The sequence below is a fragment of the Epargyreus clarus genome, unplaced genomic scaffold, assembly GCF_041222505.1.
Source record: "Epargyreus clarus isolate Ecla_fem2 unplaced genomic scaffold, WU_Ecla_fem_2.2 ptg000027l, whole genome shotgun sequence".
In the NCBI taxonomy this organism is placed as follows: Eukaryota; Metazoa; Arthropoda; class Insecta; order Lepidoptera; family Hesperiidae; genus Epargyreus; species Epargyreus clarus.
Genome location: NW_027332234.1, coordinates 12,449,883 through 12,475,762, shown reverse-complemented (window position 1 = coordinate 12,475,762; position 25,880 = coordinate 12,449,883). Strand labels below are relative to the sequence as shown.

Below are 25,880 nucleotides of genomic sequence, written 5' to 3'. Positions count from 1 at the left end.
TCCGCACTTGTTCTTTGATTTCGTGTTTTTGCACCACTTAACTGCGCATATCGGCATTGTTCCGCGTAAATTACACCATGATAGCCATTAAATGTATAAAGTAACGCACACACCGTATGCACAAATAAATCAAATTATCTATATTTAAAAATATCTAGAAGGATGCCTTATTTACAATTGAATGAAATTACGTCTACAATATTAGCGGTTCATATTATTTTTAAATTTAAAAATGCTTACGAGTGCACATCTATTATAATCTTTTTATGAAATGAAGTCATATTTGTTAAGTATAATGATTTTTTGGTTTTAACTTAGTGTCGAAAAGGTTTCTTTATATTGTCCTCGAATTGATATGGGTATAATTAATACGGGATTCAAAAGTTAAATTAGAAAAAATATTCGCGTAGACAATGATAATAAATAAAATGTGTAAATGTAGAATATTTTTTTTTAGTAAACATAGGTATTAAGGTACGAGCAATGTGTACAAGAATGCCTTTCGTAGTAGGTCACTTCATACAACCTTATTAATAAAACTATTTTAATAATTAATCAAATAAAGTAGTAATCATACATTACATAGAGTATCTACGGTAAAGCATCCTTATAGATAGAGTAGTGTGTCACCCTGCGGTCACCGTGTAGACGTCCTGCGTTAACGCTGCGTGTCCGCTGCGGTTTCGCTGCAGGTCCGCTGCGTGTCCGCTGCGGTTAGGCTACGGGTCCGCTGCGGGCATTGCAGGTTGCAGTCGTCGTGCGGGCGTCCTGCGTTAACGCTGCGTATCCGCTGCGGTTGTGCTGCGGTCAGACGGCGGGCGGGTGCGCGGGCGGTACGGGCGAGGTGAGGCACTCGCCGCCGCGCTCCGTGATGGCCACCGTGCGGTGGTAGTTCACCAGATCCGCTGGAATAAACATTATTTGTTAAACAACTGTTTTAAAACTGTAGTCGTCACAATTTAATAGTTCGGATATTTATCAGGCACTAACCGAGCGAACGGTGCGTGGTCTGTTCTACCAAACGACCAGTGCACTAATCGAGCGAGCGATGCGTGGTCGATCCGATGCTAAGATGAAACGAGCGGGGTACTCACCGAGCGTGATACGAGCGGGCAGTACGTAGTTCATCCGGTGCTAAGTTACCCCCAAGCGAGTATCATGTTTTATCCGGTGCAGAGCTACACTCACCGAGCGAGCGGTGCGCGGTCTGGCCGGTGCCGAGCAGGCGGTACCCGGCGGCGGCCTCCACCAGGTAGTGGCGCGCGGTGCAGAGCTACACTCACCGAGCGAGCGGTGCGCGGTCTGGCCGGTGCCGAGCAGGCGGTACCCGGCGGCGGCCTCCACCAGGTAGTGGCGCGCGGTGCAGAGCTACACTCACCGAGCGAGCGGTGCGCGGTCTGGCCGGTGCCGAGCAGGCGGTACCCGGCGGCGGCCTCCACCAGGTAGTGGCGCGCGGTGCAGAGCTACACTCACCGAGCGAGCGGTGCGCGGTCTGGCCGGTGCCGAGCAGGCGGTACCCGGCGGCGGCCTCCACCAGGTAGTGGCGCGCGGTGCAGAGCTACACTCACCGAGCGAGCGGTGCGCGGTCTGGCCGGTGCCGAGCAGGCGGTACCCGGCGGCGGCCTCCACCAGGTAGTGGCGCGCGGTGCAGAGCTACACTCACCGAGCGAGCGGTGCGCGGTCTGGCCGGTGCCGAGCAGGCGGTACCCGGCGGCGGCCTCCACCAGGTAGTGGCGCGCGGTGCAGAGCTACACTCACCGAGCGAGCGGTGCGCGGTCTGGCCGGTGCCGAGCAGGCGGTACCCGGCGGCGGCCTCCACCAGGTAGTGGCGCGCGGTGCAGAGCTACACTCACCGAGCGAGCGGTGCGCGGTCTGGCCGGTGCCGAGCAGGCGGTACCCGGCGGCGGCCTCCACCAGGTAGTGGCGCGCGGTGCAGAGCTACACTCACCGAGCGAGCGGTGCGCGGTCTGGCCGGTGCCGAGCAGGCGGTACCCGGCGGCGGCCTCCACCAGGTAGTGGCGCGCGGTGCAGAGCTACACTCACCGAGCGAGCGGTGCGCGGTCTGGCCGGTGCCGAGCAGGCGGTACCCGGCGGCGGCCTCCACCAGGTAGTGGCGCGCGGTGCAGAGCTACACTCACCGAGCGAGCGGTGCGCGGTCTGGCCGGTGCCGAGCAGGCGGTACCCGGCGGCGGCCTCCACCAGGTAGTGGCGCGCGGTGCAGAGCTACACTCACCGAGCGAGCGGTGCGCGGTCTGGCCGGTGCCGAGCAGGCGGTACCCGGCGGCGGCCTCCACCAGGTAGTGGCGCGCGGTGCAGAGCTACACTCACCGAGCGAGCGGTGCGCGGTCTGGCCGGTGCCGAGCAGGCGGTACCCGGCGGCGGCCTCCACCAGGTAGTGGCGCGCGGTGCAGAGCTACACTCACCGAGCGAGCGGTGCGCGGTCTGGCCGGTGCCGAGCAGGCGGTACCCGGCGGCGGCCTCCACCAGGTAGTGGCGCGCGGTGCAGAGCTACACTCACCGAGCGAGCGGTGCGCGGTCTGGCCGGTGCCGAGCAGGCGGTACCCGGCGGCGGCCTCCACCAGGTAGTGGCGCGCGGTGCAGAGCTACACTCACCGAGCGAGCGGTGCGCGGTCTGGCCGGTGCCGAGCAGGCGGTACCCGGCGGCGGCCTCCACCAGGTAGTGGCGCGCGGTGCAGAGCTACACTCACCGAGCGAGCGGTGCGCGGTCTGGCCGGTGCCGAGCAGGCGGTACCCGGCGGCGGCCTCCACCAGGTAGTGGCGCGCGGTGCAGAGCTACACTCACCGAGCGAGCGGTGCGCGGTCTGGCCGGTGCCGAGCAGGCGGTACCCGGCGGCGGCCTCCACCAGGTAGTGGCGCGCGGTGCAGAGCTACACTCACCGAGCGAGCGGTGCGCGGTCTGGCCGGTGCCGAGCAGGCGGTACCCGGCGGCGGCCTCCACCAGGTAGTGGCGCGCGGTGCAGAGCTACACTCACCGAGCGAGCGGTGCGCGGTCTGGCCGGTGCCGAGCAGGCGGTACCCGGCGGCGGCCTCCACCAGGTAGTGGCGCGCGGTGCAGAGCTACACTCACCGAGCGAGCGGTGCGCGGTCTGGCCGGTGCCGAGCAGGCGGTACCCGGCGGCGGCCTCCACCAGGTAGTGGCGCGCGGTGCAGAGCTACACTCACCGAGCGAGCGGTGCGCGGTCTGGCCGGTGCCGAGCAGGCGGTACCCGGCGGCGGCCTCCACCAGGTAGTGGCGCGCGGTGCAGAGCTACACTCACCGAGCGAGCGGTGCGCGGTCTGGCCGGTGCCGAGCAGGCGGTACCCGGCGGCGGCCTCCACCAGGTAGTGGCGCGCGGTGCAGAGCTACACTCACCGAGCGAGCGGTGCGCGGTCTGGCCGGTGCCGAGCAGGCGGTACCCGGCGGCGGCCTCCACCAGGTAGTGGCGCGCGGTGCAGAGCTACACTCACCGAGCGAGCGGTGCGCGGTCTGGCCGGTGCCGAGCAGGCGGTACCCGGCGGCGGCCTCCACCAGGTAGTGGCGCGCGGTGCAGAGCTACACTCACCGAGCGAGCGGTGCGCGGTCTGGCCGGTGCCGAGCAGGCGGTACCCGGCGGCGGCCTCCACCAGGTAGTGGCGCGCGGTGCAGAGCTACACTCACCGAGCGAGCGGTGCGCGGTCTGGCCGGTGCCGAGCAGGCGGTACCCGGCGGCGGCCTCCACCAGGTAGTGGCGCGCGGTGCAGAGCTACACTCACCGAGCGAGCGGTGCGCGGTCTGGCCGGTGCCGAGCAGGCGGTACCCGGCGGCGGCCTCCACCAGGTAGTGGCGCGCGGTGCAGAGCTACACTCACCGAGCGAGCGGTGCGCGGTCTGGCCGGTGCCGAGCAGGCGGTACCCGGCGGCGGCCTCCACCAGGTAGTGGCGCGCGGTGCAGAGCTACACTCACCGAGCGAGCGGTGCGCGGTCTGGCCGGTGCCGAGCAGGCGGTACCCGGCGGCGGCCTCCACCAGGTAGTGGCGCGCGGTGCAGAGCTACACTCACCGAGCGAGCGGTGCGCGGTCTGGCCGGTGCCGAGCAGGCGGTACCCGGCGGCGGCCTCCACCAGGTAGTGGCGCACGGCGCGCGGCGCGCGGTACGACAGCGCGTAGCCGCGCGCGCGCTCCGACAGACGCACCAGGAAGCTGCCCGCCGCACGCGAGCCCAGCAAGCGCTCCGCTTCATGCCGGCTGATCATACCTGTAAACAACACGTATATGATACGACATGCGAATACGAGGAATAAAAAAGAAAAGAAAGACAGAAAGAAGTAAAGAAGGAAGAAAGGATGGAATGATGGAATGATGGAAGGATGGAAGGATGGAAATATGGAAGGGCGGAAGGGTGGAAGGGTGGAAGGGTGGAAGGGTGGAAGGGTGGAAGGGTGGAAGGATGGAAGGATGGAAGGGTGGAAGGATGGAAGGGTGGAAGGGTGGAAGGGTGGAAGGGTTGAAGGGTGGAAGGGTGGAAGGGTGGAAGGGTGGAAGGGTGGAAGGGTGGAAGGGTGGAATGGTGGAAGGGTGGAAGGGTGGAAGGGTGGAAGGATGGAAGGGTGGAAGGGTGGAAGGGTGGAAGGGTGGAAGGGTGGAAGGGTGGAAGGGTGGAAGGGTGGAAGGGTGGAAGGCTGGAAGGGTGGAAGGGTGGAAGGGTGAAAGGGTGGAAGGGTGCAAGGGTGGAAGGGTGGAAGGGTGGAAGGGCGGAAGGGTGGGAGGGCGGAAGGAAGTTAGGATGAGAGGATGGGAAGATGGGAGGATGGGAGGATGGGAGGATGGAACGATGGAACGATGGAAGGGTGGAAGGAAAAAAAGGATGCCAGAAAAGAAGGAAGGATGGAAGGAAGAAAGAAAGAAGATAATTACAATACAAAGGAAATAAGATAGATTACAATTAATTACAATACAAAGGAGATAAGATCAAGGTACAATGTGTTATATTATGGTCCCAAATCATTCTTCTCGCTGTCCATTTTTTAAGTCAAAACCTTTTCTTCTTTTTCCGTTTAATTACAAAAATTAATTTAACGGAAAAATAAGACAATTAACAATTAAAACACCCTCATCCACTCCACTCATGGTAGCAACTGGCATAAAATCTCGAAATACGATTATTGCTTTGAAATTCTATTTACACGGCCGTAATAAAATATTCCATGCGAGGCAATTATCGCCCAAGGCAACGAGCGAGAAGAGCTAATATTTAGACGACCAAAATATTTTATATTCTTTCGATAATCGTATCTTCGAGATGAGAAACTCTATGTAAATGGGCCATAACAATTGATGCGTGGCAAGACGTGGCGTCACAATTTTGTGTCGAAAATTATAATTAAAACATTGTATGATAATATGTCAACGATTAAAAAATATCAAAAAAAATTATGATATTCAAAATTATATAAATATTAAATTAACATTCAAAATTGAAAGTGAAAATCAGATGACTTCAAAAGTGCGTTTACTCCAAAACGAATACGTAGAAAAAAGAACTTACCATGAAACCAGTCAACGGGTTTGTTGTTCTCGTCCAAACCGACTCCTTTGTTTAACTCGTGTGTCCTGAACCATTCCACCACTGCTTCCCTGTTTAGTGGTTTGTCAGCTAAAATGAAACAAATTAATTGTTACTTTTTACTTATTCACATCAATTTATTTATTTCATTTTATTGGATTTGATTTTGTAACCCTTTTGTCATAGTTCCATTTTTCTGAGATTTATAATCATTTTGTAAAGCAAGAAGAGGTTACTGTATGATAAAAACATCCTAATATTCGGTATCGGTTCTTCCTTCATTTTATATATTCCTATAGTTATTAGCAAAATCGTAACTTGTAACAAGAAATAAAAATACTCCTCAATAAGTAATAAGTAAGTATTACTTTTGTGGGAAAGTAACAGAGCAGGTATATCCTAAATCTCAATGAAAAGGTTTAATTTTTACATTATTTTAAACAGCATTGAACCTTTAAAATTAATAATAAAATAGTATATGAACCTGGTTGGCACGGCGGATCAACGTCAGCGCTGCGGCGGTGCGCCTCGCGCGCGGCCCGAGCAATTTCGCGCATCGCCGCTTCTGCTTCCTTTGCTTTGCGCTCTGTAAAGGACAAGACACAGAAAATAAGCATTTAAAATACAGAGATTTTTGGATGAATGAAATATATATGTACAACTATTTAGTAAATACAAAATAGTCGGTATTATTAGAGTACGAATTCAATTTCTGTAAATAGATTGTTTTAACCCATCTGCTACAAACATGTTGTCGAATAAATGAATAAATAAATGAATAAACATTTATAAAAATATTGCCATAAAGCTATTTTGCTATAAACATGTTGTTACAAATATGTTGCTATAAACATGTTGTTCCAAATATGTTGCCATGAACATGTTGCCATAAACATGCTCATGTATGTATGTTTGCACCACCGCCGTACCATGACCCCGCATCTACGGCATCTACATACGTTGCCGCATAGTTCCAAATGTGGGAACTCACACTGGATGTTAACATCGCTCCAGTAACTTATTTTAGTTAGTTATAATTTAGGTTAAATTTCATTAAAAGTTGTAACATTCAGTTTTAATTAAATACATAGGTATGTGATAAGTAATTCCATCTTTCTGTATCCTGACTGCTGCATCCTGACGTAATTCAAAACTGTCCAATAAATAAGTTGCCATAAACCTTTTGCCATTATTATGTTGAAATGAATATATTGCTGTAAACATGTTGCTGTAAACATATGTCTATGAACATCTTACTATGAACATATTTCCATAAGCATGTTTCTAAACACACATATTGCTATAAACATGTCGTTGTAAACATGTTGCTGTACATTTAGCAAAGAACATGTTACCGCAAGATATCAACATTCAACATGCTGCAACACATTACTCTCAACATCCACTAACCCTGCTCCCGCCACACGGCGTCCTCATCCCGCGCACGGAGCTGTGCGTCCCGCATGGAGCGCGCGCGCCTCGCCCGCAGCCCGCGCAGGATGTCCCCGGCCCGCGCGGCCGCCACCCGCCGCTCCCAGGCCGCCACGCGCAGGGAGACATCTCCCTCGCTGTTCAGACCTGTGTCCTGGGGGAAAAGGCTTGTTAGTGTCTTTGGGCATGGTTTGAGCTAGATAGATGGTCATTTTGTGCTTAATCATCATGTTAGAGGAAGAGCATTAAAATATTTTAACGTAGGTTAGAATAGGTTAGACTTAAACGGGGGGAGAGTTGAATTTGTCCCTTTTTGAAAATAAACATAAAAAATAATCAGCAATAAATACTAAAACTTTGCGAAATTTTACCGCCCTTAGAAGTTCTACCTAAGGGGAAGGTTTAATTTTATACGTCAAAAAAATAGTTCAGCAAAAAAATCTCATAAATTAAGTTATACAAAAATCTATATTTTATTAGAATTTGCTGCTTTGCGGTTCAACTCCAGCGGTACCACCGATACCTATTTTTACCTAATGACAGCAATGTTAAATGCTGCTTTTTCTGGTTTGTAAAGGGTGTGATAAAGGAAACATACGATTCCAAGGCGTCCAGCTTAGTCCTCAGGCGCAGCGCATTGTGAACGACCTTAGACAGGAATCTAATCTTATCTGGGGTAGATCACAGATGCCAATGGGCGGCAGTACCCACTTACCATCTGCTACTCCGATATTATAAAAAAAGTTTCCACCATTTCCTCACCTGCACATCCCGCTTCCCCTCAATAAAGTTGAAGTGCAGCGTATTCTTGCTGATGTCCAACTTCAGATGCTCATCACAATACTCCTTATCCAAAGCATCCAGGTCTGTCTTCTCGATCTTGACTTCGGGTTCCAGCGCTTCGATCCGCTGCCGCAGCTCGTCCACGGAGCAGTACAGGTCCAGGGTGTCTTCGAGGGAGTCCACGTTCTTGGGGGAAAGGTCGAATTTCTGGAAGAAACAATTGAAAAATTGTTATCAATGAATACTTATGCTGGGATACTATTTGAACTAAGAAGTTTAAGGCTTCCTATCCGGTTAACAAAATAACGGATCTGAACATATCTGAAGATATGTGAAGATGACCTTTGTTACCCTAAAGAAGTAACTTGGAAGCACGTCATCGTCATCAGCTCATTATTCTTCTACTAGGTACAGGTCTTCTCCCATAATTAATTGGTAATTGCTTAGCTTTCAGTGCATTTATTAGAGAAATCACCGACGTGTAGATTTCTTCACGATGTTTTCCTTCATGGTTAAAGCTAGTAATAAAAATATTTTTACTACGCACTGACTTCGAAAAATCAAAGGCCTGGGATTTAAAGCACGGTCTCTCTACTTGATTGGTTTTCTTCTGTCTTGATCTCTAATGAAATTTTTATCACTACGCTCTGCTTACCTTGAATGCATTCAGATACCAGCTGTTATGTGTATAAGTGTTTATGTACCTGTCTTTGTGTACACAATACTACCAAGAGGTAGTATCATCAAGCATACCTGTTCTAAGCTATCCAGAGGCTTATAATCAATGAGATGCGTGAGCTCCTTCTCCACGGACTTCCTGAGCTGGTGAGCCTCCTGGCGCGCCTGGGCCAGCGCGCGCTGACGAGCCTCTTCAGCCAGGATGCTCTCGATTGACTGGTCGTCTGGGTGCTCGCCCATTACCCACACCTGGAATGGATAAAGAAGGATTTATGGTAGAGCAATAGCATATGTGGTATGTGGTGGTAGTAAAATGGTGAAGCAGATAAGCATGCAGTCCACCTGATGGTAAGTGGCCACTGCCGCCCATGGACATCTCTAATCAACCTCAGATAGGATTAGATATTCCTATCTGAGGTCGGCCACAGACACGCTGCAGCCCCCGAAGACTAAACTGGAACGCCTCAGAAAAGTATGTCTCCCTTACCACACCCTTCAAACCAGAACACAGCAGCGCTGAGTACTGATGTTATAAGACAGAAATAGGTGTGGTGCTGGTGCCACCGGAGTTGAAGCACAAAGGGTTCTACCACCTCCAAATTTATTTATATATTTATTTATGGTAGACAATGGCAAAAGTAGAGTAGAGCAATAGGTATACGGTGGGGTGGTGTGGCGGTAGATGGAGGTGGTGGAAATCTGTGGTACGACTCCGGAGGCACCACCGTCCCACCGATTTCTGCCTAATAACAGCTCAAACGCTACATTTGGATTTTAAAGGTAAAAGGAGAGACACGGAACAATCTTAATCTATATAATTACGGCTGACTTATGTCTTCAGCGATCCGACAGCGGAGGGTAATGTTTTTTGAGCGTTTATATGTATGTATCATTAGGAAAGATTACTTCTCTTTTCAATTAATTATTTCCAAATACTCCGGTTTCTTGGTTGTATAATTACTAGTTGTTATCCGTACTAATATTATAAATCCAAAAGTAACTCTGTCTGTCTGTCTGTCTGGTTGTCTCTTCTTCACGCCTAAACCACTGAACCGATTTTAATGGAATTTTGTACAAAGATAGTCTGAGACCCGAGAAAGGACATAGGCTAGTTTTTATCCCGGAAATACCACAGGAACTAGAGATGGCGATCTAAGATCGATTAATCGGAGAATCGATCTTTTGGACCAAAAAGTCGATTATTTGCATTTGATCAAGTGATGATCTGTCGCAAAGTTGTTTTCCATGAGCCCACGAAGGTTTCAGAGTTGGTACGACCAATTCTCGCCAGATGGCGCCACTTTCATTCCAGTGAAGGTACGAATTTTCAGTTTTACGTATGTCATATTATTTTCTTTTAAACGCGGGCGAAGCCGCCGGCAAAAACTAGTAACTACCATTAAATTCCAATTCCGACATAACATTATAATTTTAGTTACAAACATATATTATAGTCACTTAAAGCATTACATGTTCGCAACAAAAATTACAAGTATGTAATACAACTGTTTAAACAGTTGATTTAACAATTAATATACATTTGTTAATATTTTAAATTAGTTTCAACCTGCAATTTTAGTGGGTCAATGTCACCTGCATTACGAATTGATGAATGTTACTAAAGATATTTATATTAATATTATAAAGAGGAAAACTTTGTTTGTTTGATTGTAATGAATAGGCTCAAAAACTACTGGACCGATTTTAAAAATTCTTTCACCATTCGAAAGCTACATTTCCCACGAGTAACATAGGCTATATTTTATATGAAATATATTTGATAAATAGATTTTGAGGCGGTACAAAGTTTGCCGGGTCAGCTAGTTTTAAATAAAGCCGTGTGTTACAATGATAATTCGTCTCTCATGCATTGGGTTCTACCTTCTGTAATTACTGAGCATGCTTATATACATTAAAAAATTTACCCATGGTTCCCCATCTTCTCCTTTCAGGAACTGCACCTGCTTCTTTCCATTTTGAAACTTGGGCCGCTCGTCGTCTTCTTTGCCCACTTTCTGATCCCAAAGCTGCCATCTTCGCACCTGGAAAACACAACCGAGTTTGAACTCAAACTTTTTCAAAAACCAAATTACCCCTTTAAGAGCTAGAGCCTAGCGAGAGATCTTTTTCCACTCACAAATAATTAAATTATGTATTAAATTTATTAACGTTAAATATTAATGAGTTAATGATTAACCAATTAATGTCCGAATAGTGCACACATGTTCTATCAGCCAAAGGAATATATACACGCATAAATGTAGATTTTATTAGGATGCTCTATCTTGATATTGATCGATTTTTGACTTCATTTAGAACTATTTTCTTTGTAGTCGGAGTTGTCCATGGTAAGAAATGACCATGACATGTCATGACATTTTTAGCAGTACATAATTGTATTTTTTGGTTCCTTGTTATTCCAGAAGGGTTTATATAGACTTCAGATCTTTAAGAACTGTTCTAGACTTTCTTATAGGTCGTTAAAATATGTGATAAACATTTTTAATAGAAACGCATTTTGAAAACTTAGCGGTTCGTGTTTTGAACCCCAGACCTCCAGAGCGTCCTCTAACGGACTATGTTTAAAACAAAAAATGTAATACAGCCCTCAAACAAACTATTAGGCTTTAATTATTTTATCACCAGGTATTTTATAACGATTGTAAATTGACTTAAGAACTTTATTAACTTAAGAACTCTATTTTTTAAGTGTAATGTAATGTAATGGTGATAACGCAGGGAACTCATTGACAAAGCGATCAACGAAACAGTTTTCTCTTTTTTCGTAGATTTACCAATAAACATATTCCGTTTGAATGAAACTAACTAGGAACTCTATAAATCTAACAATAGATCACGTAGTTTACAAAAAGCGACCTTGGTGAATTAAGTAATGTACTTCAGTGTTGAAAGTGTACCGCTATTTACAATTGTACAATTGTTGGTTTGTTTCTCGATTTGAAGTAGAACTCTTTGTGGTTCGACTTTCCCATAGACAGTAGCAATAGATATGATTAACTTTACAGCAGTGTTAAGTACTGTCGTGTTCTGCTTTGAAGGGTGTTGTAAGGGAGAAGCTATCCGTTATTAATAATCAATCCACCCAATTTTTTACTACCAAAGATCGACATTTGATAATTTCCAGTAGGCAAAAATTGTTAAATTTACTTAAGATGTCACAAGTTAGTCTTCAAGTGTAAAAACGAATCTGTGGCGGACCTCAAATACAAACTCTTATCCTATCTGGGGTTTATTATTGATGTCCATGTCATCAGTTGTCAATTATCATCATTTGTGATACTTCAAATATAAAATATTTATTCTCAATTAGATAATTGTCATCATCTGTGATAATATAAAAAATAGATACTCTACCCCTCTATTACGACTTTACAATATTACAAATAATATTACGAATATCGTAAATGCTAAGCCGACAATCTAATTGACTTACAACTATTATGGACAGACAGATAAGCAGCGTGAGTAACGTGTGAATCATCGGCGCACCCAACATAACTGAGATAGCAGGAGAGATGGATAGCGCGTAAGCCCGTCACTGATATACTGTGAACATTGCATTAATTTTATTGTTATTAGCTGTATGTATTTGACGGCAAGTGGGAATTTACTTTAAATAAATACCAATGTCACCAATACTAAAAAAGATAGAATACTAAGTGACGGGACGTCATAGAAATCAATGTTATAATACTGATGTGGCAGTTAGTTATTATTTATCTAATAGTATGTCTAATAGTGGTTGCAATTTAGCCTCTAATTTTACTTTATGTGCTTTGTAGGATTCTATCTTTTACATCAAACAAACATCTACACGACTGACAGATCTGTCAAAAATAAAAAGTTCTCAAATTGTTAATATTATTGAGGGCAAAACATGAAATAGATGCCGAAACAGCTTCCTTACATTGCAACAAACGTCCCAGTAGGTATGCACTATTTTTTTTTTGATGTGAAACATCTATAGCCGCACGTAAAAAAGATTTCTGGCGTGGCGACGATTACCTTTAACTACATAGACAAATGTTCTATAAGGGACAGAGCTATTAGAACAATGTGATAAAAAAAGACAACTAGTGTTTGACCTTGCGTTTCAAGTGTACGCAAACGTAAATATTGACCATGGAATATAGTGACCAATGATTACTTCAGTCAAAACGGGACATCGATTTTTTTATGTCAAATACTTTTTACTTGAAAAAATATAGTTAGAAATAATAAAAAACACGCTTTTATGATAAAATTAACTAAAAAGTAGAAAATAATTTTCAATCTAGGAATCATTTAAGGAAAAGTAAATAGTATAATTGTGCAAAAAATGTGGGGCGCTTTATGAAAACTGATAAATGGAGCACCCCATGTTTTTTTCACAATTATAATATTTACTGTTACTTAATTGACAATGGCAACGGTTCATTTCGGAGACAACGGCACGAAGCATCGAAAAAAGGGACTGTCCCGTTAAAAACGGGACGTATGGACGTATATTTCTCATTGATACTCATGCTTGTCAAAGACAATGAAATAATGGAACAGAAGGTAAAAAATGTCCAGAACTGTCGATAATAGTTTTAGTACATCGTTTACGTAGAAATGTTATAGTACAGTTTAACTAAATAAATTATTATTATATAAATATATAATTTGATGAAAGAATGTATCTATACAGATGTATCGACTGGTTTAAAATATACGATTTAAAAATTGTTTATATTTATTATCGTATATTAGTAAAGATTACTCACTCCTAACAAGAAAATGTACCCAGTTTTGAGAATTGAAATAGTTGCGTAAAAAAGTTTTGCCACGTCTCCGTGCTAAAATGTCCCTAAAATATTTGAAATAATTATTTATCTATTATGTAAATTACGCAGTATTAGTTATTTATTTGTAAATTTTCTCTAAAAATGTTTTTATTTGTCAAGAATTCAAAAAAAACTTACTAATAAGCCGTTTGTGGCTTCATTCAATTTCAAGGCGGCGAAGTATCTTTACTAATTTATGTTTATTATTTTCAGTTTTATTTTACACACGACCATTAATTGCAAAGTTGTGTACATTTTATAAATGTACTAGCTGACCCAGCAAACATTGTGTTGCCATATAAATAAAAAAAATGTTAAGGGTGAACAACCCTTATCACTTAAAAGATATGAAAAATAGATAGATAGTAGCCAATTCTCAGACTTACTGAATATGCATATAAATTTTGATGAAAATCAGTAAAACCGTTTCGCAGGAGTACAGTAACTAACATCGTGACATGCGAATTTTATATAATCTTACCGTGGTCTTTTTGAGGATTAATTTCTGGCTATACAAAGATTGTTTATTAAATTATGTTTAGGTTAATTTATTCAATTAAAGAAATTTTAAAATACCGTATACTATCCTATATAAATTTTATGGTAATATTTTTTATTATTTACCACAGATATCGAAGAAAATTTAGAGATTAGGATACAGAATTTCCCATATATCGATTTTATTTTATTAAAATAAACTATAAAAAGTTATATTTTGACTAAAACACACTAATATAAAAATTAAGCAGTGGGATCTTAAACTATAACATACACGTATGAACATCGTGAGCTTCAATAAAATGTGACTTCTGTTCTGTTGATCTATGGTCATAGATCAATGAAAATTTTTTCATTGATCTATGACAGTTCAATTCAATCAATGAAAGTTTTTGTCAATGAAAGTGATAAAATGCATGACCATGCATTTTGCGTCTTTGTCACTTTCATTGACAAAAACATACTTTGTCTCTTTCTGGTTACTCATGTAATCATGGCGGATCGAACACGAAAAATAAACAAAATTTAATAATTTCTCTTCATTTACGTGTGATAGGTGATTCCATGAATCTTGTTTCTTTTTCGAGCATAATTTTTGCATTTATGCATTGCACAAGAAGGCATTTTGAGGCTTAAAATTCAAAATAATGACGTTTAACGTGTTCAGTGACATTCGTGTGTATTACTACGCCGCGCGAGAGCGACTGGAGTCGTTTTAACTCGTTTTACACCACTTGACGTATTTGTATGTTTTAAGTATTGCCCGCTTATTTTTCTGATAATAAAATGTCTGACCGTGATAATTTAGAGAGTGAAAGTGATCAGCCTTCTGCAAAGAAAGCAAAATCACACTATGACACACCATCAAGTCATCAGTAAGTTAATTATTTTTTTATAATTAAAGTATGCATTTATCTGTGCATTAAGCACGCGTATATTTGGTGTGTTTTGAGCGCCAGCAAATGTAAAATCTACTATCTTGGTAGATTAAAATTCACATAAAAATCATTGCATACAATGTTTTTAAATTATTAATTAATTTTAATGTCATTCTTCTCAGAGAATAAATTTATTAAGACTGACAGAATTGTATTTCAAAATCAGCTGATGGCGTGCAGCGCACGAAAGTTTTTTCTTATTTGTTATAAATATGAACATTAACAAATTAATTAATTTTTCTAATCATAGTGGCATTTATTGTGAAACATTCATTATTGATACTTATAATTTACGATTTTAGTAATATATTGAAATAACTAGCTAAGATTCTTGAGTTTACTAATATATTGGAGCCAATTTATTTTTTTCTGTATATTTTAATAGCATATTTTTTATAAATATTTCAGAACCCAACAATCATCACAGGGGTCACAAAATATTATTATTGAAACTGGACGTCACCAAGATCAGTTAAACACAAGACATACTATTAATGTTATGTAAGATTTTGTAAATCTAATAGTACCAGAATATACTAATTTTGATGTGAAATATCTATAGCCGCACGTAAAACCGATTTCTGCCGTGGCGACGCATGCCACGCTATACGATGGTATATATATACAGTCTATATGCAGTAGTGTGTGCGGTGTGGCGACGCGTCGCCATGCGCAATCGAATTCAATAAATAGTCATCGTTATCTGGAAAAAAATCGTAATATTTTATTTTATCATTATGACATATTTAGTTCCTATCACAATATGTTCTTTTCTGCATATTACTTTTACAAAATAATTTCGATGTTTCACATCTGCCAGGCGTCCCGTGACGGCTCACATTTTTTTTTGTCTAAGACGCAGACAAAGAAAATTAGAAACGGCGTTTCTTCGTAACAGCTGATAACATTATGACAACATTGTACAGAAGATAAGCGGTGAACTTGATCTCCATTGTTTTATTATTAGGGTTCCGTATACAAAGGGTAAAACCGAGACCCTATTATTAAGCCGCTGTCTGTTAGGGCTCTATCTCTTTAACTGTAATCGATAGGCACATGAAATTTTTAATAATAATTGAGATAATGTGAACTTGTTGTTTTCAGGCAGGCAAAAGGCAGTGATAGTACAGTGGTTGAGTAACTCAGCCTCTCGATCGAGGGGTCCGAGGTTCAAATCCCAGGCACCTCTGATTTTTAAAAGTTATGTGCGTATTAGAAATTAATTGCCACTTGCTAAACGGTGAAAGAAAACATCGTGAGGAAACCTGATTACCAGAGATATTTAAAAAAAAAATCTCAAAGGTATGTGAAGTCTACCAATACGCACTTGGCCAGCGCGGTGGACTATGGCCTAATCCTTCTGATTCTGAGAGGAGACCCGTGCCCAGCAGTGGGACAGCAATGGGTTGATGAGGAACTTGTCGTTACAAACAAATAACACATATTATAAAAAATTGAAAATAAAGGCGGGGTCACGTACAAGATACTGGTATTTTTCGGCATTTTCGGGTTATCTATTAAATCAAAGCGTACTTCTAAAGCTATGATAACAAATACAAAAATAAAAAATAAATGAATGAAATTTGGTGGTACGGAACCTCCATGTTTGTTTTCGATTCGCACTTGGCCAGTTTTCATTCAAGTGAAACGCCAAATTGATAATTTTATTGTCGAGTATAGTGTTTCTTGTACGAGAGATATAAAAATGTTTTAAGGTGGCAGATAGAGAATTTAATACATCACTCATTTATGACATGGATGCAGCAAAAATGCACTACATCTAATGGCAAGTGGTCACTGTCGCATATCTATAATCTATCTGTAATCAACCCCAATCAAGATTACAGTCCTACCTAAGGATGACATGCGTTTCTGCCCATGAAGGCTAAGTTGGAACACCTTTTTTATTTATATTTAAATAGCTGACCCGGCAAACGTTGTATTGCCATATAAATAAAAAAATGTTAAGCGTGAACAACGCTTATCACTTAGGGGTATGAAAAATAGATAGTAGCCGATTCACAGACATACTGAATATGCATATAAAATTTGGTGAAAATCGGTAAAGCCGTTTCGGAGGAGTACGGTAACTAACGTTGTGACACGAGAATTTTATATATAAGATAGAAAGAGCAGACGAGCATGCGTCCGAAAAGATTAGATTCCAACCTGAACTCGGCCACAAATGCGCGGCTACCCCTGAGGACTAAGTTGGAATGCCTCGCATAAGTATGTTTCCCTAACACACCCTTTAAACCAGTACACAACAGCGCTTAAGCGAAATTCTACCACCTTCTACTTACTTAATATAGGACCCATGTTCTAAATCCATAACGATTCCAAGTCCGGACCTAGCACATACCATCGGTCCTATTACGCTAATTAGGACCAGTTGGCGATACGAGTGAGTGGTGGACAAGGCCACGCCGATTGTTTGATAGGAAACCTTGAGCCCATATTCTATGCAATGAACCGGATCTGTGGAACCCGTGACGAACGAAACAAATAGACGCCTAATCAACTTTATAGTTAGCAAATCAAATCAAATCAAATTGCATGAATATAGGTAAATAAAGCTGTTACAACAAAATTGACCTCTACATTCCACCGCTCATTCCATTTCCATTATTCTATGTATAGTATGCAAAATATAACCATGTTGTGACTAATTCGAAATTAATCCAAATCGAAAGGAATCGTGAAAATAAAATCGTGAAAAAATTAAAATTGTATATTGTCATCGGTTTTTGGTAATTGTCCAAAATTTTGAATAAATCTGATTGTTCAAAGTAGTTTAAAATCGAGTTAAAGCTAATAAAAATGTGGTAAAAAAATAACTAAACAGAAAATGAAAAATATTGATGCATATTATTTTACCGGACCGAAGGGTAAAGATTTTCGACCATATATGTATGTACGAGTAGGTATGTCTCAATCTTTGGAATACCATGCAGCGGAAATAACTAGTTAGCCAACTCAATGTCAGTAAAAATCTAATTTGAATAAAATGTTCAGATTTTAAATTTTGATTTCTTTGAAATGTAACAACGTTTTCAAATATTATTCGTATATTTCTTGACGTACATTTAACAAATCATTCTTTCTGCATCACGATATCATGATTAGATGTCTATTTCGTTACTCCATCAATGTATCCCATATTGTGAGTTCTAGCGAGTATCTGAGGTGATCTTGACCAATCAATCATCAATGGTTCTAAACTTCTAAGCTTTGCAACCTTGCAATCATAGTACTTTAATCACTTTGATGGCAAAAACGATTGTACCTTTTGAAATTCTATGAAACTGCTAGGTAAATGGGTTTAACATGATTTAATTGTGATAATGTTTCGGAATTCTATGAAACTCGTAACTAAATGGATTTAACATGATTTAATTGTGATAATGTTTCGGGAAGGTTACCGTGAAGGAACACATTGTGAGGAAACCTACAGGCCTAAGCTTCCAAAGGTGTGTGAAGTTTATCAATTTGCACTTGGCCAACGCGGTGGACTATGGCCCCTCTCTGATTGAGAGCAGACTCGTAACTTGTTGGAAAGTAATGGGTTGAGAATGTTTATTCAAGTGGTATTGCATCCAGGGATTACCCACTTCTTCAGATTCTAATTCATCTAAAAGACTTTTTTAAATATAGGAGCAGCAAACGAGCACGTAATCCACCTGATGGTAAGTGGCTACTGCCGCCCATGGATATCTGTAATCAACCGATAAGATTAGATTCCTACTTGAGGTCGGCCTCAGATGCGCCGCTATCCCTGACTAAGCTGAATCACCTCGGAAAAGTATGTCCCCCTTGCACCCTTTAAACCAGAACACAGCAGTGCCAACCACTGCAGTTATAAGCCAAAAATACGTGTGGCAGTGGTGACGCTGGAAACGAACCACAAAGGGTTCTATGACCTTCTTCAGGTGTGTAAAGTCTACCAACTGTAATTGGCCAGCGTGGTGGACTATGACATAAACGCTTTTACATTGAACCCTTGCCCAGCAGGACAGTTCTGATGATGATGATGATGATTTGCCGGTTTGGGAATGGTTACATCACATACAAAAATAACAACACATGTATCTTAAGCCAAATCAAAATAAGTATGTGTATACCTTTTAAGGCAAACACAGCATGATGATGAAGGTGGTGATGATTATTAAGTCTTATTTATTGTTTATGAATTGTCCGAATGTAAGAAAAGAAATATAAGTACTGATGTCATATTGATTAATAAAAATATGGTTGTCAAAAGAATTCTTGCTTATTTTTTCAATATTTAAAAGGTTATGGGCCCAGGTACGTTGTGTAATTGTAATAAGTAAAGAGCATAAAAATAGTAAAGTACGTAGTGAAATGAAAATTCGGATAATATAACACTATTCGAACATTACAAATGGAGTCGTCAGGAAAGTTAATGTGTGTGGACAAATTTGAAGGATCGAACTTCAAACAGTGGAAATTTCAAATTAAATGCGCCCTACGTGCAAAGGGGCTTGATATAAGCAAACCAAAACCCGAAAAAGACTTCGACCAGTGGAATAAAGATGATGGACTGGCTATGTTTATAATGACATCTGCTATGGATTTTAGTCAAATAGCATTGGTAGAAAATTGTGAAACGGCGTATGAAATAATGTCTAAACTTGAGTCTATATATGAACAAAAGTCAGAATTAAACAAAATGATTATACATGAACGGTTTTATCAATACAAGATGTCTTCAACTGATAACATAGCACAACATGTAGCTAAAGTAGAGAGCTTAGCGAAACTTTTAAAAGAAAGCGGTGAATCTATCAGTGATACTGCTATAATGACAAAAATTTTGGGAACTCTGCCTCCAAAATACCGGTCTCTCCGGCAAGCTTGGTTATCGTTAGATCCTAAGAATCAAACTATAGTTAATCTCACAGCACGGTTGCTAGATGAAGAAGCTAGTTTAAATGTTGAAGATGAAAATGATGTGGCATTATTTGTGGGAAAATCAGATTCAAAAATAAAAAATACACAAAAGTCGTTACCATTAAAGAAGAAACTGAATATGGAGAAAGTAGATGTTGATGGGGATTACCAACCAGGCCAGCAGCACCGGTTTATGTGTTACAATTGTGGTAAAAGGGGCCATTTCGCCCGAGATTGTTATGTGCGGAAGAAGGACAGAGAAGAGAGAAATATGTTAGCATTTAACATAACAGATACTGAGTCAGAGGATACTGAGAGTGTTAAATGGATCCTAGATAGTGGAGCTTCAGCTCATATGTCATTTAAAAAAGATTTTTTTCAAGAGTTGCATATGTATACAGGATCTCCCTTAAAACTAGGAAATCAGGAAGTTATAGAAGTACAAGGCCAAGGTACTATTGTGATAAATAAGTGTGTAAATGGCCAGTGGGAGAAGAGTATTATGTCAGATGTACTGTATGTACCTAAATTAAGAAGAAACTTGTTTTCTGAAGGGGCAGCCACAAGAAAGGGCTATAAAATTGTGAAAAATGGTAGAAATGCCATGATTTATAGAGATAATAAATTGGTAATGTGTGCATTTCTGCAAAATAATAATTTATATGAACTAAATGTAAAAACAGTTGAGAATCAAGTGTGTAACATAGTACACAAGTCAAATCTTAAGACATGGCATGAACGCCTAGGTCACTTAAATGTGAAAGAAATCCAGAAAATGTGTAAAGGTAACATTGTTACAGGTATAGATATCTCTGATTTTGATAACTTTGTATGCGATGGCTGTGCTTTGGGAAAACAGTCACGTCAACCATTCCAAAAGTCTAATAGAGGGCAGCTCCAACCAGGTGATGTTATTTATAGTGATGTCTGTGGACCATTCAGCGAACTTTCAGTCCAAGGTATGAAATATTTTGTTATTTTTAAAGATGGAGCTACAAGTTTTATCTATGTATATTTTTTAAAGAATAAAAGCGATGTTCTGGATTGTTTTAAGAAGTATACTAAAAAAATTAAAAATAAGTTTAACCATAACATTAGAATTTTGCACACTGATAATGGAGGTGAGTATAAAGGTAAAGATTTTATAGATAGCCTGGAAAATGAAGGTATTACGCATGAGTTTACAGCTCCTTACACCCCTGAACAGAACGGTCGTGCAGAAAGGGAGTTGAGGACTATTGTGGAGAGTGCTCGTTCTATGCTGTATGGTCGTAACGTGCCATTATATCTTTGGGCTGAAGCGGTTAATTGCGCTGTATATATATTAAATCGTACTTCTTCAAGTCAAACACCTAATATAACTCCATATGAGCTTTGGAATGGGATAAAACCATGTTTAGATCACATCAGAGTGTTTGGGTGTGAAGGGTTTGTACACGTACCAGATCAACTCCGAAGAAAGTTTGATAGTAAGAGTCGTAAAATGATTTTAGTTGGTTATGATTACAATAACTACAGAATGTATGATCCTCAGTCGAAAAGAATTACTGTATCAAGAAATGTAATTTTTAATGAACATAAAGTAGCAGAAATTAAAAAAAATATAGCTGAAATAGTCATTGAGGGAGAAGATTGCCTTCCGGAGGAAAGGCAAATAGAAGATAGTGATGGTATAGTAAATACAAGTAGTTCGAGCCAGGATAGTGAAGAAAGTATTTATAGCGCTAATGAGAATGATGAAACTTATGAACCGTCAGTTCCAGTAGAACTAGATAGTATAAATGGTACAAATATGATTCTGAGGTCACGAAGAAATAGAGTTTTTGAAGCTAATGTAATGGAATTAAATGTACCTTTAACATACAATGAAGCAGTTAATAGTTCAGAACGTAAAGAATGGCTTGAAGCAATTAGAGAAGAGTTGAAAGCTCATAAGGATAATGACACATGGCATTTTGTTAATAAAGATAATCATAGAGTAATAACGTCTAAATGGGTTTTCACCAGAAAACGAAATAAGAAAGGTGAGATTGAGCGCTACAAAGCACGGCTTTGTGCTCGAGGTTTTACACAAATTCAAGGAATTGACTACAATGAAACATTCTCTCCTACTACAAGATATGAATCTATCCGAATAGTCTTGAGTATTGCGGCACAGCATGAATGGAAAATAAAACAGATGGATGTGAAAACTGCTTTTCTATATGGAGAGCTTGAAGAAGACATTTACATGGAAGTCCCAGATGGAGTATTGGCACCCAAAGGACTAATATGTAAACTTAATAAGTCCTTGTATGGGTTAAAGCAATCCCCGAGGTGCTGGAACATAAAATTTACGAATTTTCTTAAAAAATTCGGTTTTGTTCAGTCACATGCAGATAACTGTGTTTTTATGGGTAGATTTGATGGTGTCAAGGCTTTGTTAATTCTTTACGTTGATGATGCATTAATAATGTCAGAATCTAATAGTTTATTACAGCATATTATTGAATACTTAATGCAAGGTTTTAAGATAAAAGAGTTGGATTTAAATATGTTTGTTGGTTTAGAAATTTCTAAAGAGGATAAATTTATAACAATTTCGCAAAGAAATTACATACAACAGATTATCAGTAGGTTCAATATGTCTTCTGCTCATCCTTGTAATACACCAGCTGATGTTAATGTGCATGTTACTAAAAATACCGAAATTGAACACATTGATTTTCCATATCGGGAGGCTATAGGATCGTTATTGTTTTTGTCTACTGCATCGAGGCCTGATGTATCATATGCTGTGAATGTTTTAAGTAGGTATATTAATAATCCAAGTTCAGAACATGTCACTCAACTTAAAAGAATAATAAGATATCTTATAAAAACAAAAACATTATGCATTAAATATCAGGGCTCTGAAAGTTTAATAGGGTATTCAGACTCAGATTTTGGTGGGGATTTGGACACTAGGAAGTCAACAACTGGATATGTATTTATGTTAAATGGGGGACCTATTTCTTGGTCAAGCCAGAAACAAAATAGTGTCGCTCTATCAACAACTGAAGCTGAATTTATGGCTGCATGTGAAGCTTCTAAAAATATTCTATGGTTAAGCCATTTTTTTAAAGAAATAGAGGAATTTCAAGTTTGTACTGCTCTATGTATGGACAATCAGAGCGCCATTAAGTTACTTAATAATCCTGTTTACCATAAAAAAACTAAACACATTGATGTAAAATATAATTTTATCAGAGAAAAGGTCAAGCAGGGTTTGATTGTTTTGAAGTATGTTCATACTTCTGCACAGTTAGCAGATTTATTAACAAAAGCGTTATGCACTCCTAAGTTTGAAAGTATTAGAGACCAATTACTTAGTTCTTAATTTTTTTTATATTTAAGTATTAGAAGAATATATAATTTCATGTTATACTTTGAGTTGGTTAGGAGTGTTGCTAAGTTTATATATTCTGTTTTGTTGTATTTGTGTGTTTTTGTTTCTTAGGTCTATTCAGTTAGTTATTTATTCAGTTATAAAGTTAATGAAATTTTCATGTTTGAGGAGTATAAAAATTTAGTGGGAGTATTAAGTCTTATTTATTGTTTATGAATTGTCCGAATGTAAGAAAAGAAATATAAGTACTGATGTCATATTGATTAATAAAAATATGGTTGTCAAAAGAATTCTTGCTTATTTTTTCAATATTTAAAAATGATGATGATGATAATGAATGTTACCTGCTCCTCGCGCATCTTGCAGAAGAGCGTCTGCTTCTGGGTCTCGTCGAGCTCCGCGAGGATCTCGGGGTCCACCCACATGTCGCGCAGGATCTGCTGCAACATGGCTCCGGCCCTGAGGACAAGTACTTTAAATTAGTTTAACATAAATATTAACATGATTAAAGTTTAACATAATTAGTTTAACATAATAAATAGTGGTAGTGTGGTTTGAAATAGCGCAAGTTACGCAGGTCCGAGGTCAGTCGGGGTCAGAGGCTCAAATCCCAGGCTGATTTTTCAAAATGATGTGCATATTAAAAAAATGTGAGCCCTCACGGGACGCCTGGCAGATGTGAAACATCGACATTATTTTGTAAAAGTAATATGCAGAAAAGAACATATTGTGATAGGAACTAAATATGTCATAATGATAAAATAAAATATTACGTTTTTTTCCAGATAACGATGACTATTTACTGAATTCGATTGCGCATGGCGACGCGTCGCCACACCGTACACACTACTGCATATAGACTGTATATATATACCATCGTATAGCGTGGCGTCGCCATGGCATGCGTCGCCACGACAGAAATCGTGGCGTTTTACGTGCGGCTATAGATGTTTCACATCAAAATTAATTTTCACTTGCTTAAACAGCGAAGGAAAACATCGTAAGGAAACTTAAAAATTAAATTTAAAAAAAAAGTTTTCAATGCTATGTGACGTCTACCAATTCACAAGTGGCCTAAACCCACTCTGAGAGGAGATCCGTGCCCAGCAGTGGGACTAGTGGAATGATGAAGACGCTAATTGTAATAACTTTGATACAGCTTCCTGTGATTACAAAATGCGTTTAATCTATTTAAGGAGGAACAAAGGCATCTAAATGATTGATATTATAGTGGAATGATAAAGACGCTAATTGTAATAACTTCCATACAGTTTCCTGTGATAACCAAGTACCTTAAATCTATTCAGGGAGCAGTAAGCATCTAATTGATTGATTTTCCAATAAATTGTCTAAGGGTCTAAGAGCATTTCTAGGAATTCATATTGATAGCCTCTTCGGCGCCCAGATTTATAACTTCCACGCAAACTATTAATATCCTGCCCTTAGACCAAAAAATATATACGAAGCAATTGAGCAAAATATTGAAGGATTGCAAATGCTACCGATTTACGTTGTGTAGACGAATTTCGCATAACACATATAATGTATTCGTACGTAGTAAAATACATAAGTATATCCTAATAATGCTGAGTGAGTTTAGTACATAGCGAAATCTCCAATGAGTTTTTGTGATATGATATATAAGGGTTGAATAAACACATCCAACGTGAAAAGTTCGCATTGGAAACATAAATGCAAGTTCCTTAGTTCAATGTTCTGTGAGGCTTCGTCTATTTCTTCTTTGATCTGGGATCCTCCCACAGAAGGGTTCTTATCATTATTCACTCTCACTGATTTATTCCTCACATTTCCATCATAACCATTATCTAAGGTTATCACTTATCAGATGAGAACTATTATTGTGTTCGCTCATTGTTATCAATCTATATATACTCGTACGTATAATAAAAGCGAAAGAGATTGTTTTCATGCTTTCACGCCTAAACTACCAAACTGAATGTCATGAAATTTTGTACACACGTTGTCAGGGATCCAGAAAAAGACATACCTACCTTTTCTCCCGAAAATAAATTTTTGGACTCGATAAAAACAGCTATTGTATATGTAAATACAAAACTTTCATCGAATTATGATTAAATTACCTAGTGGGTAATTACTAATTATATCCCATCTGTTGTTTTAACGTCTAAAATGAAATGGCATGTCATTAAAAAGACGTATTGATTAAGAAATAAATTATAGTTTAAAAAATGAAAAACCACGTTTTTATAGTTAATCAAAAGTTAAAAAAGAGTACATGATTATAATCATATGATTGACGAAAATTAATGTTGCTGTTCTAAAAACATATGGTGCTTAATATCAATTGTTATTATGGTCTATCTAATAAGATTCATTATGGTCCGAGAGCTGGTACCAATTTTTGGGTAGGTATTTGAGGCAAGCTAAAAGCTTGTCACATCTCCTATTATTATTCTATCTCTAGATTTAAAGTGAAAGTTAATCAATCCTTATTTGAAAAAATGTACCTATACTACCTTGTAATATGTACCTACTAAAATACACTAAAATGTACCTTGAGATACAATGCAATATTTAAAACTTGTCCAATGTATTATACGCCGATTGTTGGCACTCAAAGTCTAGATAACACATATTAAGTTAGCTTACATAGCTTACATGATTAAGGATTTATATTATTATTATTACGGGATACAGATACATTATTATGGATACAGCCAGTCATGTGACTGTCTGTATCCGTAATAATGTATCAGTCAGATACAGACATATCAGGATACAGACAGTCTTGTGACTGTCTGTATTCAAAATATGATAAATAAAATTATACCCTACGGAACTAGAGATCTGGCTGGTAAGTAGCGGGGCTAATTCCACCTCAAAATAAAAAAAATCCCAACATATATTTGATCATAATGATGCACA

General features: G+C 40.3%; 1 protein-coding gene across 2 annotated transcripts in view; it reads right to left on the bottom strand.

Moving 5' to 3' along the window:
* Positions 1-751: 751 nt before the first annotated feature.
* LOC140753803 (SH2 domain-containing protein 4A) overlaps positions 752-25,880 on the bottom strand; it is a 66,813-nt gene continuing 41,684 nt past the window's right edge. The window contains exons 2-10 of one of the 2 annotated variants that reach the window (XM_073088591.1): positions 23,318-23,445; positions 10,359-10,475; positions 8,509-8,682; positions 7,735-7,962; positions 6,952-7,126; positions 6,026-6,127; positions 5,524-5,631; positions 4,039-4,233; positions 752-905 (exon numbers count right to left, since the gene is read on the bottom strand). In XM_073088591.1, the coding sequence (XP_072944692.1) occupies positions 808-905; positions 4,039-4,233; positions 5,524-5,631; positions 6,026-6,127; positions 6,952-7,126; positions 7,735-7,962; positions 8,509-8,682; positions 10,359-10,475; positions 23,318-23,422 (1,302 nt within the window). In that variant the 5' untranslated portion in view covers positions 23,423-23,445 and the 3' untranslated portion in view covers positions 752-807. The remainder of the gene's footprint in view (positions 906-4,038; positions 4,234-5,523; positions 5,632-6,025; positions 6,128-6,951; positions 7,127-7,734; positions 7,963-8,508; positions 8,683-10,358; positions 10,476-23,317; positions 23,446-25,880) is intronic. The other variant, XM_073088590.1, reaches the window with a different exon arrangement.